General features: G+C 41.8%; 1 protein-coding gene across 1 annotated transcript in view; it reads right to left on the bottom strand.

Annotated features, from left to right (window-relative positions):
* Nucleotides 1-15,125, bottom strand: part of LOC126336115 (chymotrypsin-like elastase family member 1) — a 47,947-nt gene extending 32,822 nt beyond the window's left edge. The window contains exons 1-2 of the mRNA XM_049999593.1: nt 15,065-15,125; nt 14,877-14,975 (exon numbers count right to left, since the gene is read on the bottom strand). Coding sequence (XP_049855550.1) covers nt 14,877-14,975; nt 15,065-15,125 — 160 coding nt within the window. The remainder of the gene's footprint in view (nt 1-14,876; nt 14,976-15,064) is intronic.
* Nucleotides 15,126-15,909: the final 784 nt, after the last annotated feature.

Raw genomic sequence — 15,909 nt, 5'->3', positions numbered from 1 at the left:
AACCTAGGGAAGAGTAACATTCTAATTTACAGGGTGTTTCAAAAGGAATGACTCGATTTCAAATCTCCATATTTGTTGATACAACATTGTACAGACATTGAATGAATTGTAAAATACTCGCTAAATCTTAAGGTTGTAGCTAAGCTATTACAAATGCCCTGTGTGTCCACCAGCAGTTGCACGAACAACATATAGACGATAGCTAAATCCGTCATAAACTTTGCACACCATAGGCATATGCTTTTATGAAAGGCAGCTGCTACTGTGCTCGTCACTCTGCCAAGAGGTAAATGGGAGATGAATACACTTTCCTTCTCCTATCCCCGGACGAAAAAATGGCAGGGGGTCATATCTGGCGATCTTGAAGACCAGGAATGCAGGGCAGTGTCTCGGGTCTCGTGCTGTTGAGGCAGAATGTCATTGTGAAACTGACGTACGTCGTTGTGGCAGTGTGGTGGAGCTCCATTTTGTTGGACGATTAAGTTTGGTGTTGGTGGTAAGTTCCTGTGGGACCAAACTGCTGAGGTCATTGGTCCCTAGGCTTACTCACTAATCAATGTAACTCAAACTAAGTCACACTAAGGACAACACGCACACCCACAGCCGAGGGAGGACTCGGACATCCGACGGGGGGAGAAGCGCGAACAGTGACAAGACGCTTCATCAAGGAAAATTAAGTCATTGGAGACTTCCTACAGTTGCAGAAAAAGTCAGTTCTGCAGCCTTTGGAGACAGACCATTCCAGTCACTGCATTTTCTTCAAAACAGAAGGGACCATACACTTTTTCACGACAAATGTGCCCAAAATTTTCTCTTTAGGTGAGTCTCTTCCCCGCTCAATAAAGTCATGAGAACTCTGGAATCCCCATATGTGGACATTATGTTCATTTATTATACGGCTGACATGAAATGCTGCTTCATCACTGAAAATTAAATAAAATCGTGTTGTCTTTCATGTTATCTAGTAGAGTATTGCTGAAGTCAACCCATTTCCTATTATCGCGGACAGAAAGGGCTTGCTCTAATTGTACTCTCAATGGTTTATAGACCAAATGAAGCCTTAATACTCTCCAGAAAGTCATATGAGGCATTGGCAGTTGCCTGCGTGCACCGTGGGTAGACTTTCGTGGACTTCGCTCAAACGTTTGCGGAATTGTTTCCACCATGTCATCAAAAGTGTAGGGTCTACCTAGATTCTGGTCTTCCAAAAGCATCCTGTATGTTTAAATTGGGTGCACCAACGTCGGATGTTTTTGGATGCAGCCGGATCAATGGCAAAAGGCCAACGGAAAACACTCTGGGCCGAAAAGACTGGCTCACTCTTTGCAAACTGGGGTACACAAAACTCCTACCGTTGAGCGGATGCCATCTTGCTTCTATTTGACTGATAACTGAGAAGACGCATTGTCTGACATACAACGGCGATTTTCTAAAAGTCTAGCTCACGCCTATTCAAACAACACATATTACTTTGGTGTCACATACCATATTTCGTAATTACTCCCGTCCAAAGGCAGATTATTCTTACTGAGAGCCGGCTGGAGTGGCCGAGAGGTTCTATGCGCTTCAGTCAAGAACTGCACGACCGCTAAGGTCGCAGGTTCGAATCCTGCCTCGGGCATGGATGTGTGTGGTGTTCTTAGGTTAGTTATGTTTATGTAGTTCTAAGTTCTGGGACTGATGACCTCAGATGTTAAGTCCCATAGTGCTCAGAACCTTGTGAACCATTTGAAGTTTTTGAAACACTCTGTATAGAGAGGGAGCATGGTGTAGAGAGCCATGTGATACGACTTCAGGTCACGTCTGGTAGTGACAGGGAACTCTCAAACGACTCAAGGGTACGTCACCGAAATCGTGCTCCCTCAGGTGTTACCTCATGTCACTTTACCGCCGTGATCCCGTGACTAGCAAGAGCTCCACCACTGTCCCCAACAGAACATTTGTGGAACCGGTTCGGACGTCAAGTCCGTTCTAGTGCCAGCATCCACGATATCAGGAACCACTGACAACAGTTTGAGGCCATCTGTCTCGGCAAGGATACGATGCCTACATGACACCATTCGCAACCGAATCAGTGCATGCATACATTCCAGAGAAATGCAATGTCTTTCTGAAACGGGGGACCTGTTGTTTGTAAATCTGACTCGATTTCGTAATCACAAATAAAATCACATAACCCATAAACCTGTAAAGTTTCATTAATTTCCTGTATCCTATCTGGATGCTGAAATTTTTTGTCAGGCAGTATGTATTGTACGAAAATTAGTCGTGGTGTGACGTAATGTCAATGTTGTTACTCTCTAACTGTAGCGCGAACCGGCCTAGCGACGTACTATATCGAAGTCTTACAACATGCTCATCAAGTTATGCGTTGCAGACTGTCTAATTCCAGGTTCAGATTTTCGACAGCGATTATTCATTTCTTAATGAATTACTTGTTAGTGTGCTGTCGACCTCGCAAGAGCGCAACATCACATCTCTAATCACAGCACTCATGCCAATGCCGTAACCATGCGCCGTAGCAAAAATTGCGATAACAGTTGGTCAATTCATGTCTCCTTCTCCTCCTTCTTTTGTAATGTATTTTCATCCCGAATCCTGAGAACACACACGCACACATAAACACACTATGGTGCTAACGATGTACATGCGTTTCATACACAGCACTAACCAAACCCTATAAGATCTCTCCGCATAAGACTCGAGTGACCGTCACGTATATAGTTCTTATAATCACAGAGATCAGCTTATATCAGAAATCTTTGCACGACATTGAGTAAAGCCGAATTTCAAAAGACTGCAATTCATTGTTTCGACTGGGTCACCAGAGACATAAATAGTACAGCGTCACGCAGTGTTCATGTTAAAAGCCAGTGATAGACATAAAACTTCATCAGAAAAGTAGTGAATGCTTTCTCAGAAGATTTTATTGAACTAATAGTCCAGGAACGCACTCGAGATGTAAATGGCTGCGGGAACATACTTGACCTCTTAGCGACAAATAATCCTGAGCAGATAGGAAGCATCATGACGAATACAGGGATTAGTGACTACGAGATTGTTGCGGTAAGACTGAATCCTTAACATCTAGACCCAACAAAGTCAAAACAAAATTCTTAAAAAAGCAAGTAAAAATTCGCATGACAGCTAAAAACATTCTCCACTCCTTCCAATATGACTATATAAGCGTAGACCAGCTGTGCGTTAAATTCAAAGGAATAGTATCGAAGGCAATTTGGAAATACGTATCATCTACATTAATAAGAGATTGTACTGACCCTCCATGGTACACAACACAGGTCCTAACATCGTTGCAGAAGCAACAAAAGAAGGGTGCCAAATTTGAAATAACACAAAGGTCACAATATTGGCAAAGCTTTACGTAAGCACGAAATCAGCGCGAACTTCAATACGAGGTGCTTTTAATAGTCTCCACATCGAAATATTCAGATGTGTGTGAATTTCTAAGGGACCAAACTACGGAGATCATAGGTCACTTAACTAACTTACGCTAAGAACAACAGACACACCCATGCCTGAAGGAGGACTTGAACCTCCGGCGGGATGGGCCGCGCAGTGACATGGCGGCTCAAACCGTGCGGCCTCTGCGCGCGGCCACATCGAAATACTGCCCCGACATCTTACAGAAAACCCAGAGAGATTCTGATCATATGTAAAGTGCACCAGTGGCAAGACGCAATACATACGTTCACTGGGCTATAGCAATGGCGATGTTATTGATGATAACGCCACAAGCAGAGTTTCCGGAATTCCTTTACCAAACAAAAAGAGATAAGAATCAATAGCTTAGTACATATCCTTGGCGTGGGTGATACAATAGTTCCAAACTTAACAGTAATATACAGCCACTCGCACGTCGAAAAACACCTACCTAAAGACTGGAAGGTTACACAGTTCACGTCAATATTCAAGAAATGGAAATAGCAATAATCCACTGATTTACTGACCTATATAACTAACTTCTATTTTCGATGAATTTTGAAACATGTATTGTGATCTATCATTATGAACTATGTGGAAGAAAACGATTTATTGAGAAACAACGAACACGGATTTAGAAAATATCGTTCCTGTGAAACACTACTAGTCTTTATTCTCATGAAGTAATTAATGCTATGAACATGTAATGTCAGACTGATTCCATATTTTTAGATATCCAGAAGATTTTTGATGCTGTTCCTCTCAAGTGCTTCTAATCAGACTGCGTACTTGTGGACTATTGACTCACTTATGTGACGGGATTCGTGATTTCCTTCAGAAAGGTGACAGTTTGTAATAGTTGACGGAAAGTCCGAGTGAAACAGAAGTACCCCAAGGATGTCTGATTTGCCCTCTGCTGTTCCTAATGTACATAACCAGGCAATGGTAACGGCACTCTTACATTGTTTGCAGATGATGCTGACATTTACTGTCTTGTGAAGTCACCAGATAATCAAAATCAGTCGCAAAGTTATTCAGACAAGACACTTGTGTGGTGCGAAAAGCGGCAGTTCGCTGTAAATAAGGAAAAGTGTGAATTCACACACATGCGTAGCATGAAAAATTCGCTACGTTTAGGTTACACGATTGATCACACAAATCTGAAGGATATAAATTCAACTAAATTCTTAGTGATAACAGTTACGAATAACTTAAACTGGAACGATCTCACAGATAATATTATGGGGAAAGCAAATCAAAGACTGCAATTTATTGGCAGATCACACAGAAACTGCTTGTCCATCCTCTTCTGAGTACTGCTGTACGGTATGCAATCCTCATCAGACGGTATTGACGGGGGTCATAGGAAAAAGAGGGGCAGCTCGTTTTGTATTATCGCGAAATATGGGAGAGAGCGCCATGGACGAGAACTGTGGCGGCAGTCATTAAAGCACAGATGATTTTTGTTGCCGTAGAATCTTCTGCGAGAGTGAAAATAATTTGTTTGCGATCACCTACATAAGGAAAAGTGACCATTATAATAAGTCAAGAGAATTCAGAGATCACACGGAAAGATTTAAATGATCGTTTCTCCCATGCTATTTGGGAGTGGAACGACAGAGAAACAGCTTGAAGATGGTTTCGTAAACCCTCTGCCAGGAACTTAATCGTGAAGTGTAGATTAATCATGTAGATGTATGTTTAGTGGTGTAGTGCAGTGGTTAGCGTATAAATATGAGCTTCGATAAAACCTCTGCCAGGTACTTAATTGTGAATTGTAGATTAATCATGTAGATGTATATTTAGTCGTGTAGTGGTGTGGTAGCGTATAAATACGTGTAGAAGGTCATCAGTCTAAATATCATCAAATGCACCAAAAATTTTTATTTCTGAATTTACTAAGATAGTTTGATTATTACAGGTATTTTATTCAATTAAATTGTTAGGTGTATTTATTTATTTATAATACTTTGCCGCATCATTTACATCAGCGTATTCACTTTTTTGTTTGCTCTTATTTTTCTCCTGTCATCTGTGAATCTGGGTGTGCCGCCTATAATCTGCAACCAAGTGCCAACCATGACTGCTCATTGGTTGGTAATATTGGTAACCCTGCAGCTCGTGAAGCCACTATGGCGATTGTTTCAAGTAATCTATGGTAGCGAGAGATTACAGTTTGCTTTTAGAACTGAAACTGACATATTTCTGTCTTCAGTTTTCTCGTAAACGTTTGTTTTAAACGCCTTGAAGAAGGTGATCGTGATTTTAGTTCTGCCACATACTGCTTATCACCCTTATCTCGCATACATTGAATATCACGAAGTTGCGGTTAGGTTAGGACATGAGTTTAAAATTCAGGGCTACAAAAAGCGTTGTCAGCCGCAGTTGGTCACCAAAAAGCAACAGTCGACAGAGCATCTCGTATTTCCAACACACTTCGAAGCTTCCGCTTCCAACATTGCTCCGCGGTAAACATTAAAAGCATTTATAATGTGCCTCCCCAACTTATAGGCTCAGATGGCTCTGAGCACTATGCGACTTAACTTCTGAGGTCATCCAGTCGCCTAGAACTTAGAACTGATTAAACCTAACTAACATAAGGACATGACACACATCCATGCCCTAGGCAGGATTCGAACCTGCGACCATAGCGGTCGCCACCTTATAGTGTGCGGCCTATAATCGACCGGTAACCGGTAACCGATGTGGCAACACTGCAAGTGACAAAAGTGAACTGTGAAGCAATTTTATATGGACTAAAGCTCCATCAGCCTTCCACATGAAATAGACTAATCCTCATTTCACAGCTCTCCATTACACTACCATCTGTTGCAACAGTTGACGCCTGTGTTCTCCTGCCTTTTAACACATCTAGTCATTGTCTCTTAACTGACGTCCGGCTTATATCTCTTATACTACGTTCATCATAAAAATAAACCTGACGTAAACAAACAGAAGCGCTATGACTGGTCAGCATCCGTAAATCTAGTATATTGGTGTCGTTCCGCTTTTGGAAGTAGGTTCGATTTCGGACTGTACACCTGGCTGAAAATGACTTACACAATCGTGGCGCCATCCATCGGTAGTGCTGAAATTCAATATGGAATTGGCGTACCGTTAGCCTTGATGACTTCGCAGGCATACGTTCAATCAGGTGGTGGAAGGTTTATTGGGGAATGGCAGACCATTCTTCACGGAGGTATCCATGTAAGACGGTGAGGCCTGACACGAAGTCTGCCTTCCAAAACATCCCAAACGTGTTTTATAGGATTCAGGTCAGGCCTCTGTGCAAGGCAGTCCATTACAGGGATGTTATGGTCGTGTAACCACTCCACCACAGGCTGTGTATTATGAACAGGTTCTCAATCGTGTTGACAGATGCAGTCTCCATCCCCGAATTGCTGTTCAACAGTGCGAAGCAAGAAGGTGCTTAAAACATCAGTATAAGCCTGTGCTGTGATAGTGCCACGCAAAACAACAAGAGGAACAAGCCCCCTTCTTGAAAAACACGACCACACCATAACACCACCGCCTCCAAATTTTACTGCTGGCATAACACACGCTGGCAGATGACGATCACCGGGCTTTGGCCATACCCACTCCCTGCCATCGCATCGGCACATTTTGTGCCTTGATTCATCACTCCACACAACGTTTTTCCACTATTCAATCATCCAATGCTTATCCTCATTACAACAAGCGAGGCGTCGTTTGCCATTTACCGGCGTGATATGTGACCTATTAGCAGCCACACTACCATAATATACAAGTTCTCTCACCTCCCGACTAACTGTCATAGAATTTTCAATGGATCCTGATGCATCTTGCAATTCCTCTGTGATGGTCTGGGTAGATGTCTGCCTATGGTACATTACGAGACCCTTCGACTGTCGGCGGTCTCTGTCGGTCAACAGACGAGCTCGGCCTTCGTGCTTTTGCCCTTTATGTGTCCCTTTACGTTTCCACTTCACTATCACGTAGTGATGTTTAGGAGTGAGGGGATATTGCGTACAGACGTATGACACAAGTGAACGCAACCACCTGACCACGTTCGAAGTTCGTGAGTTTCGCGGAGTACCCCATTATGTTCTCACGATGTCTTAATGACCCCTGAGGTCGCTGATATCGAGTACCTGGCAGTGAGTGGCAGCATAATTCACTTAATATGAGAAACATATGTTTCTGGAGGTGTCCGGATTTTTTGATCACATAATATATGTATTTTATGTCTTATTACTATGTCATTGTAAATGAAACCTTTAGACATTCTGATACATTAACAGGCATCAACGTTTTTTTAATCATACTGGAACTGCGTAATTCTTATTCCAAACGTCGTGCACATAGTCTGCCTAAAGCTACTAGTGATCTGACTGAATAGCTTTGAACATATACTGTGAAAATGGATGACCCTGCCTCCTGCTTCGTAGTGAAACATCACCACGAAAACCGTTAATGGCGAGCTACATGTGTTTCTTAATGTTTGTCACAAGCTTTCAGGGAAAAATCAGCTCTAACGGTTTCCGAGAAACACTATGTACTAAATAATGTTTACTGTCTGAATTATATGCGTGGCGTAATCATTAGCGTCGTAGCATATCACTCATTAATGTTTTGAGGCGGCAGTACGAAGCTTTTTTTCGATTTGAATACGTAGACCATTTAAAAGTGAAATTCATCAAACATATCTTAATTAACTCATACATAACCATCATTTTTCAAGAAAATTCATGTCTTCTAGTTTCTAATTACATATCGCACGAAAAATTCTAGTTTTCGTTGGAAATATAAATTCTTGAGCATCGATATTCTATAAAAGATTGTTAAAGATTGCTGAAGTTAAGAAAACGTTAAACAAACAATTTTCTGGAATGTCCATTGTTCTGAAGGACAGATGTGGCCTCTTACGAGCCAGAATGATGACCTTGGAAAACAATAATTTTCACGGCGGCTAGCACTCTGTAGAAATACTAAATTCTTACAGTTGTCACCTGAAAACTGCTATCCGAACACAACAGAACTGAACTAGGGCCAAGTTACGGGATTTGTCGCGAGAAATAACAAGACATTTAAGCTGTCAAACGTACTGGAACTAAAGCACGAAGCTTTGTGCAACGTCACTGCCTAACGATGGCGAAATGCAGAACAGCACGTCGTAAAAGAGCAGCAGGAAACGTCGAACTCTTGGTGGCTTGGGATTCTGTCGCTGATGGCATCGTTACCTACATAGCAGTACGGAAATGTATTCCTCGGAGTCAGATATGGGTGGAGATCGGAGATTACCAGACGACTGACTGTAACACCTTCTGTGGCTTAAATATTTAACTACACGGGAAATCAGCAGTGCGCTTTTACGCCACGCGTAGCTCATGCAGAACACTTACCCTCATTAAAGTCTGAAATTTTCATCAGTCTTGTTTTTAATTGCAATCCTACGTTAGCAAAGTTCAAGAGTATGTTATTGTTTCCCGTCAGGTCACATACGAAGCTATCTCCTGTTTTTTGCCATATATAATTTCCTCCTGTTTAAAAATTAAATGATATTCAAAATTATGTTGTTCTTTGCTCGTCTCTTTTCCTTTTACGTCTTTACTGCAACTGCTCACATCACTGCTGCTTAGCCGGATCACTTGCCTGGCCAATGCTGTCCAAGTTAATGCGCCGATAAAGCTGTTGCCACGTATTATCGCTGAGTTGATGTACGCATAACGCACAGCATATTACGTATCCTCATTATCGTACTTGATTGTACTCGAAAAAAGGTCCCAGCAAACGCGGAAGAATACTTAATGTTTACATGTGGTTTATTCTTACGACGAACGGAGTATAGGACAAATACTTTATAATCCTCTTCTCAGCCAATACTACCAACAACAAAAAATTGAAAAAGCACAAAATTTACAGTGCGCCGTGACGGGAATTGTGAGAATCTGCGAACTTTTACAGACGGAAACGTTTTCATTTGATATTAGTTACGTAAAAACAGCATAGCAATGAAGACCATATACCTCCCCAATACTGTCATCCAATCTCCGTTTTCGACATCAAGGGGCATTTCTTACTTGTCGGAGGGTGATTACACAATAAAGAACTGTAAAGAAAGGCAGGAAAGTAACACAACTGAGACGATTCATCGGAGTCTGCGACCGCGATTGCTATTTTGAATCGCATCACTACTGTCTAACAAAATCAGAAGAATCCCACGAATATGACAACACTGGATAGTCGAAAATAGAAATGTGTGAAAATGAGCAAAGGGGAAGTTAGTACATCTTTTTTTCAAGGAACGAAATTCACTGCTGTTAAAGTTTGTCTTACAGTATGTTTTTATCATCCGATATTTTCCGAGCGCTTATAGTTTGAATCGTTTATTGAATAAGATAATCTGCAGTTGAATGATGTCTCAGCGATTAAACAAAGGGAAAACAAAAAACGGTTTCAGCACAAAGAACGTCTTGCTGATACATGTGCTAGCAAACCTATCATACGCAAAAGTGACAATGCGAAAGGAAGGTACCTGTCAGCTACTTACAGGTCACACATTCCGCGGGCTCTGTGCGTCAATGTTCCTTTTTTTTGAGAATGAAATACTGCAAACCGACGGTCAGTGCTATAAACGAGTATCTAATTATTCTGAAATGTAACGGCTGTTGAAAGATAATGTAAATAACTTCGACGATGTGTTGCTAGGTATAGGAGGCAAATTACGATGCTCTGGAAATCATGGTTAAAGGATTTCTATTAGTAATGTTGTCAGAGTGCAAGTACACTACTGGCCAATAAAATTTTTACACCAAGAAGAAATGCAGATGAAGCACTGGTATTCATTGGACAAATATATTTTACTGGAACTGACATGTGATTACATTTTCACGCAATTTGGGTGTATAGATACCGAGAAATCAGTACCCAGAACAACCACCTCTGACCGTAATAACGGCCTTGATACGCCTGGGCATTCAGGCAAGCAGAGCTTGGATGGCGTGTACAGGTACAGATGCCCATGTAGTTTCAACACGATACCACAGTTCATCAGGAGTAGTGACTGGCGTATTGTGACGATCCAGTTGCTCGGCCACCATTGACCAGACGTTTTCAGTTCGTGAGATATCTGGAGAATGTGTTGGCCAGGGCAGCAGTCGAACATTTTCTGTATTCAGAAAGATCCGTACGGGACCTGCAACATGCGGTCGTGCATTATCCTGCTGAAATGTAGGATTTCGCAGGGATCGAATGAACGGTAGAGCCACGGGTCGTAACACATCTGAAATGTAACGTCCACTGTTCAAAGTGCCGTCAATCCAAACATGAGGAGACCGAGATGTGTAACAAATGGCACCCCATACCATCAGGCCGGGTGATACGCCAGTATGACGATGAGGAATACACGTTTCCAATGTGCGTGCACGGCGATGTCGCCAATCTCGGATGCGACCATGATGATGCTGTAAAGAGAACCTGGATTCATCCGAAAAAATGACGTTTTGCCATTCGTGCACCCAGCTTCGTCGGTGAGTACACCATCGCACGCGCTCCTGACTGTGATGCTGCGTCTAGGGTAACCGCACCCATGGTCTCCGAGCTGATAGTCCATGCTGATGCGAACGTCGTCGAACTTTTCTTGCAGATGGTTGTTGCCTTGCAAACGTCCCATCTGTTGACTCATGGATCGAGACGTGCCTTGCATGATCTGTTACAGCCATGCAGATAAGATGCGTGTCATCTCGACTGCCAGTGATACCAGGCCGTTCCATTGGGATCCAGCTCGGCGTTCCGTATTACCCTCCTGAACCCACCGAATCTATATTCTGCTAACAGTCATTGGATCTCGACCAACGCGAGCTGCAGTGTCGCGATACGATAAACCGCAATTGCTATAGGCTACAACCCGACCTTTATCAAAGCCAGAAACGTAATGGTACGCATTTCTCCTCCTAACACGAGGCATCACAACAACATTTCACCAGGCAACGCCGGTCCACTGCTGTTTGTGTATGAGAAATCGGTTGGAAACTTTCCTGCTGTCAGGACGTTGTAGGTGTCGCCACCGGCGCCAACCTTGTGTGCATACTCTGAAAAGCTAATTATTTGCATATCACAGCATCTGTCGGTTAAATTTCGCGTCTGTAGCACGCCATCTTCGGGATGTAGCAATTTTAATGGCCGGTAGTGTAGTTTCGGACAAGGTATTACAGTAATTTAAGGACGTCGCCTTAAAAATATTTCCAGTTTGAGATATGGACCCTTGTCAACAGCAGCTCTTACAGTAAGTTTCTTAGGCAGGCTTATTATAGTATGCCATGCGATGCTAATGAAGAGAATGTGTGAAACATCCAACATGTAGCTGTGCTACAAACTGTGCTTCCCAATCGCTGACTATATCACCGTTTTAGAGGATTATAAGTGGGCCTGTTAGTTTTCTTCTGCCCAACACGGAAGCTTACGATCACACACGAATTGGAGGAGGTCGAAATTTTTGACTTCTGCTCTGACTTGTTTACGGATTGGACTTCATGGTGATAGGTTGTTGGTGCATGTAGTTTGCCAAAGTCTTGGAAACTTTTGTACCGAAAAGAAAGGGCGCAAGGTTGTCTGTCGACCTTATGGAGTAGGTGGCGCATTCCAGTGTCGAGAACCGTCACGTTTGGATTATTTTAAACACAACAATCATTTGCCACACCTCTTGAAATTGTAACGAGGTGTTTCGAAATAAATGTGCTTTACAATCAGCGTAAAAATTTAGTAAGGTCTTATGAGACCAAACTGCTGAGGTCGTCATTCCCTAAGGTTACAATTTAATCTAACTTAAAGTAACTTACGCTAAGGACAGCACACACATGCATTCCCGAGGGAGAACTCGAACCTCCGACGGGGGGAGTCGCGCCAATCAGCGTAGTTGTACTAATCTTCGACAATGGTCACCCACTTACAAGCCATCATATTTTGTGACACAGTTCCGCTGTATAGTGTTTTGACCTTCCTTCATACAGTGTAGACATCCACCCGACTCTATATGTTTTCTCCTTTATCTGTCGACACTTCCAACGTTTCCATACTGACGAAAGCTATCAGACGGGTGTCACAAATTGGTTCCGATTATAATAGGCAGAGTTCTATTACAAAGGAATATATCCGATTATAATAGGCAGATTTCTATTACAAAGGAATATAATGTGGATCTATTGGTTCAAGCACCTCAGTTCTATTGGTGGGTATACTGAGCAGTAGCTGAATTATTAGTGGTAACTGCTTCGAGGGAACTCCACGGTTTAATGTTAATAGCTCTGCAGCCTCTTATATTCTGGATGACAAGTAACCTACTTCTTCGAGCGTAGGACTCTGCTGAAAATTACATCTCAAAAGCAAATTATCTAGTCTCAGAAAGTAGTTTATTAAAAAACAGTATTTTATTTCATTGGTTTTTGTTCAAATACTGCAGCTCCTTATTGCAAAGTGTCAGATTTGTCAGTTGTGTCTGAAACTGACCTACAGTCATAGATAAAACTCTGATGTATAAAGCTATGCTCTAAAATATCAATTATAATGCCCATGTATTCAATTAAAAACGGTATCTGATCACAAGAAAACAATGAAATTTTAACAGCAACACATACACTAACGCAGTGCACAATCGTAAAACAATTTGGCAAATGCTGATAAAGTCCTACCCAAATATCATATAATGTGGATACTTCCGGCTTACAGCCAAAAGTAGTGCTCTGAATATGTTTCCTCGTGACTGTAATTGCTGAACATTGACTCAAAAAAGTTTATCACTGAAACACTTCGGCAAGTCAGTTTGAACATGATGTAATTCGAAAGCAAGTCCTGCACACATTATTGAAAATGGGATAAGCGTTAATACCATGTACTCTACAAAATGCTTCACTGCTATACGAGGAAACAAACTATTTAGTTTCCCACAGGGGTCTCCATTCCGGAAAATGGTTCAAATGGATCTGAGCACTATGAGACTTAACTTCTGAGGTATCAGTCTCCTAGAACGTAGAACTACTTAAACCTAACTAACTTAATGACATCACACACATCCATGCTCGAGGCAGAATTCGAACCTGCGACCGTAGCGGTTGCGTGGTTCCAGACTGTGGCACCTATAACCGCTCGGCCACCCTGGCCGGCATTCCGGAATAGCGTCTAAACTCACGTTAATGTATCTGTATATTACTTATTAATTATTATTAATGAACCGAAATAGTTGAGTACGAATGAAAAATCTGAATACTCGCCAACTGACTTACCATTTATGAGACAAGGATTTTAGCAACAGGTGTCGACAAAAAGACGGCACGTCGGCGTGAAGCTATTTTGTATCAGAGAATAAATTAATGGATAAGGAAGAACAAAGCAATAAACAGGACTACTAAATACAGTTAGTATATTGTACTCAGACTGTGCATATAGATAACAAAAACAACTTTATCAGTAGACGTAATTTGATGTTCTAGTAAAAGTTACAGCTTCCATAGGCACGTGGGAAGTGGCTGGTAGGACTGGAAAAAGGAGACAATGGATTGAACAGATACACTCGATCCCATAAATTAGCTTCCAGTCTACGAAAACGGACGAGCTGAATCTTTGTGACGCCATGCGCGTAAATACCAGAGTATGTTACAAGACGCTAAAAGTTCTGGACTGATTACAAAATGATCATTCAAATATTTACGTGACGCGACCGAAATCACGTGCACGCCACCTGGTGACCTTCACATCAAAAGTAATTGGAAACATCTCAGTCAATATCTCCACCACTGCAGTCCTTCGAACCACCTGGGGCCAACGCGGGAAAGAGAACGAAGTACATTTCGAAGTAGAAAAGTACATTTCGTATCTGCTGCATTAGTAGTAGCACACTACCTTCCCCCCCCCCCCCCCCCCCCTCACTCTTCCTCTATTACCTTTCCACATCATGTTATTGCATTAACCAAGGTACTTAATTTCTCTATATTTATTGTGAAGGTCATTGTAATGGTGTATCTTACAAGACTCCTGTACATTCTGTGAATATTAAGAGCATTCATTTTCGTTATTTGCAGATGGACTGTTTCGGCGTCTTCTACTTTAATGTAAGCAAATTAGTAGAAAAATCAGACATCCAGAAAACACCTTCTCTCCTATGTTTACTACTTGTAATGTGTTCGAAGAAGAGTTTGGAAAAAATTATTTTTATACAACATCAAGAATTGCAAAAAATACCAACACCACTAATGCTTTTGTGTCAAACATTGTGTCCTTCTCTTCTCTTAACCGTGTTCCTGACAAAGAAAAACAGTACAAAAGTATTCCGAAGCAATTATAATCGGTACCCTGCTCCGAGAAATATCTCAATGAATATCACCCTATCGACTATTATTTTCATATTATACTGTTGGGTTTAGTCGTATCTGACATCAATCGTCGACGCCAATGATACTCGCCTGGAACGGCGTCCTCTCCTCCATAGATACGCTCGCTGTATAACTCCTTGTCGCTAAAATGATCTTCATCCAGCGTGCGACTTGGGAATAGCGTTGCCCCTGGAAACGAAGACGTCTGAGTGTGACGAAAGTACCACTATAGCTGTCGGAAACGCAAAGTAGTTGAAGAACATTTGCAACAAACCCACCAAGCACACACGCAGCGAGAGCTAAGAGCACTAACGTATCTCGTAGCACACTGACCGCCATCGTGATGACGTAAAAGTGCGTGCTCCAGTTTATATAGAACGTCAAGTGGCTTTAGCTAATGTTATCAACAGTTCAGATACGAATCTTCGCTGTTTGAAAGTGGGTAAAGAAGTGTAAAATGATGTCTTATTAAATGCCAGATGTTAATGATATTTCAGTTAAGATTTTAATGAGCTGTTTGCAATGTGGCTCAATTCTGGGATGTTAGAATGTGACTCATGATCTCTTAATGTGTTTGTGGTAAGCAAATATTTGCAATGATGCGTGGAACTACATGAACTCGCCATTTATTTCACCATTTATACTCATCACGTTTAATCTTGAAGCTAAGTGTCTTGTTGATGGATATGAAATCTTCGATTTTGAGGCGATATGAGGCGAGTTCTCACAGACTACAGAAGACAGAGTCACGTTCGAGAAATCTGTTTTTGCGTATCGTTGGATGTAATCAACGTATTGCTTAAATTGCTGCACGCTCTGTTAAATTATGGACGCAAAACGGATCTAAGTCAACAGCACGACATTTTCAATACCATACTATAAGGGTAATTAGGAGCTTACTTTTGACTGGCAATAAAGAAGTTACTTGAATCACATTTTAAATACTGTTACGTGAAATAATTACTAGTAGAGCAGCTGTAAAGGTACGTCTGTCATATTCTGATCATCAGAGAACTACTGACCATTCCCTTCTTTTGTTAGGTACAATTCTGGTAACGTGTTTGGCTATGAATTCCTCTCTTGCGCCAACCTTCTCATTCAGCGTAGCACTTGAACTTTAACG

This window comes from Schistocerca gregaria, chromosome 2, assembly GCF_023897955.1.
Source record: "Schistocerca gregaria isolate iqSchGreg1 chromosome 2, iqSchGreg1.2, whole genome shotgun sequence".
Classification (NCBI taxonomy): Eukaryota; Metazoa; Arthropoda; class Insecta; order Orthoptera; family Acrididae; genus Schistocerca; species Schistocerca gregaria.
Note: the sequence above shows the minus strand (reverse complement) of the source record. Positions and strands in the feature narration are given on the sequence as shown.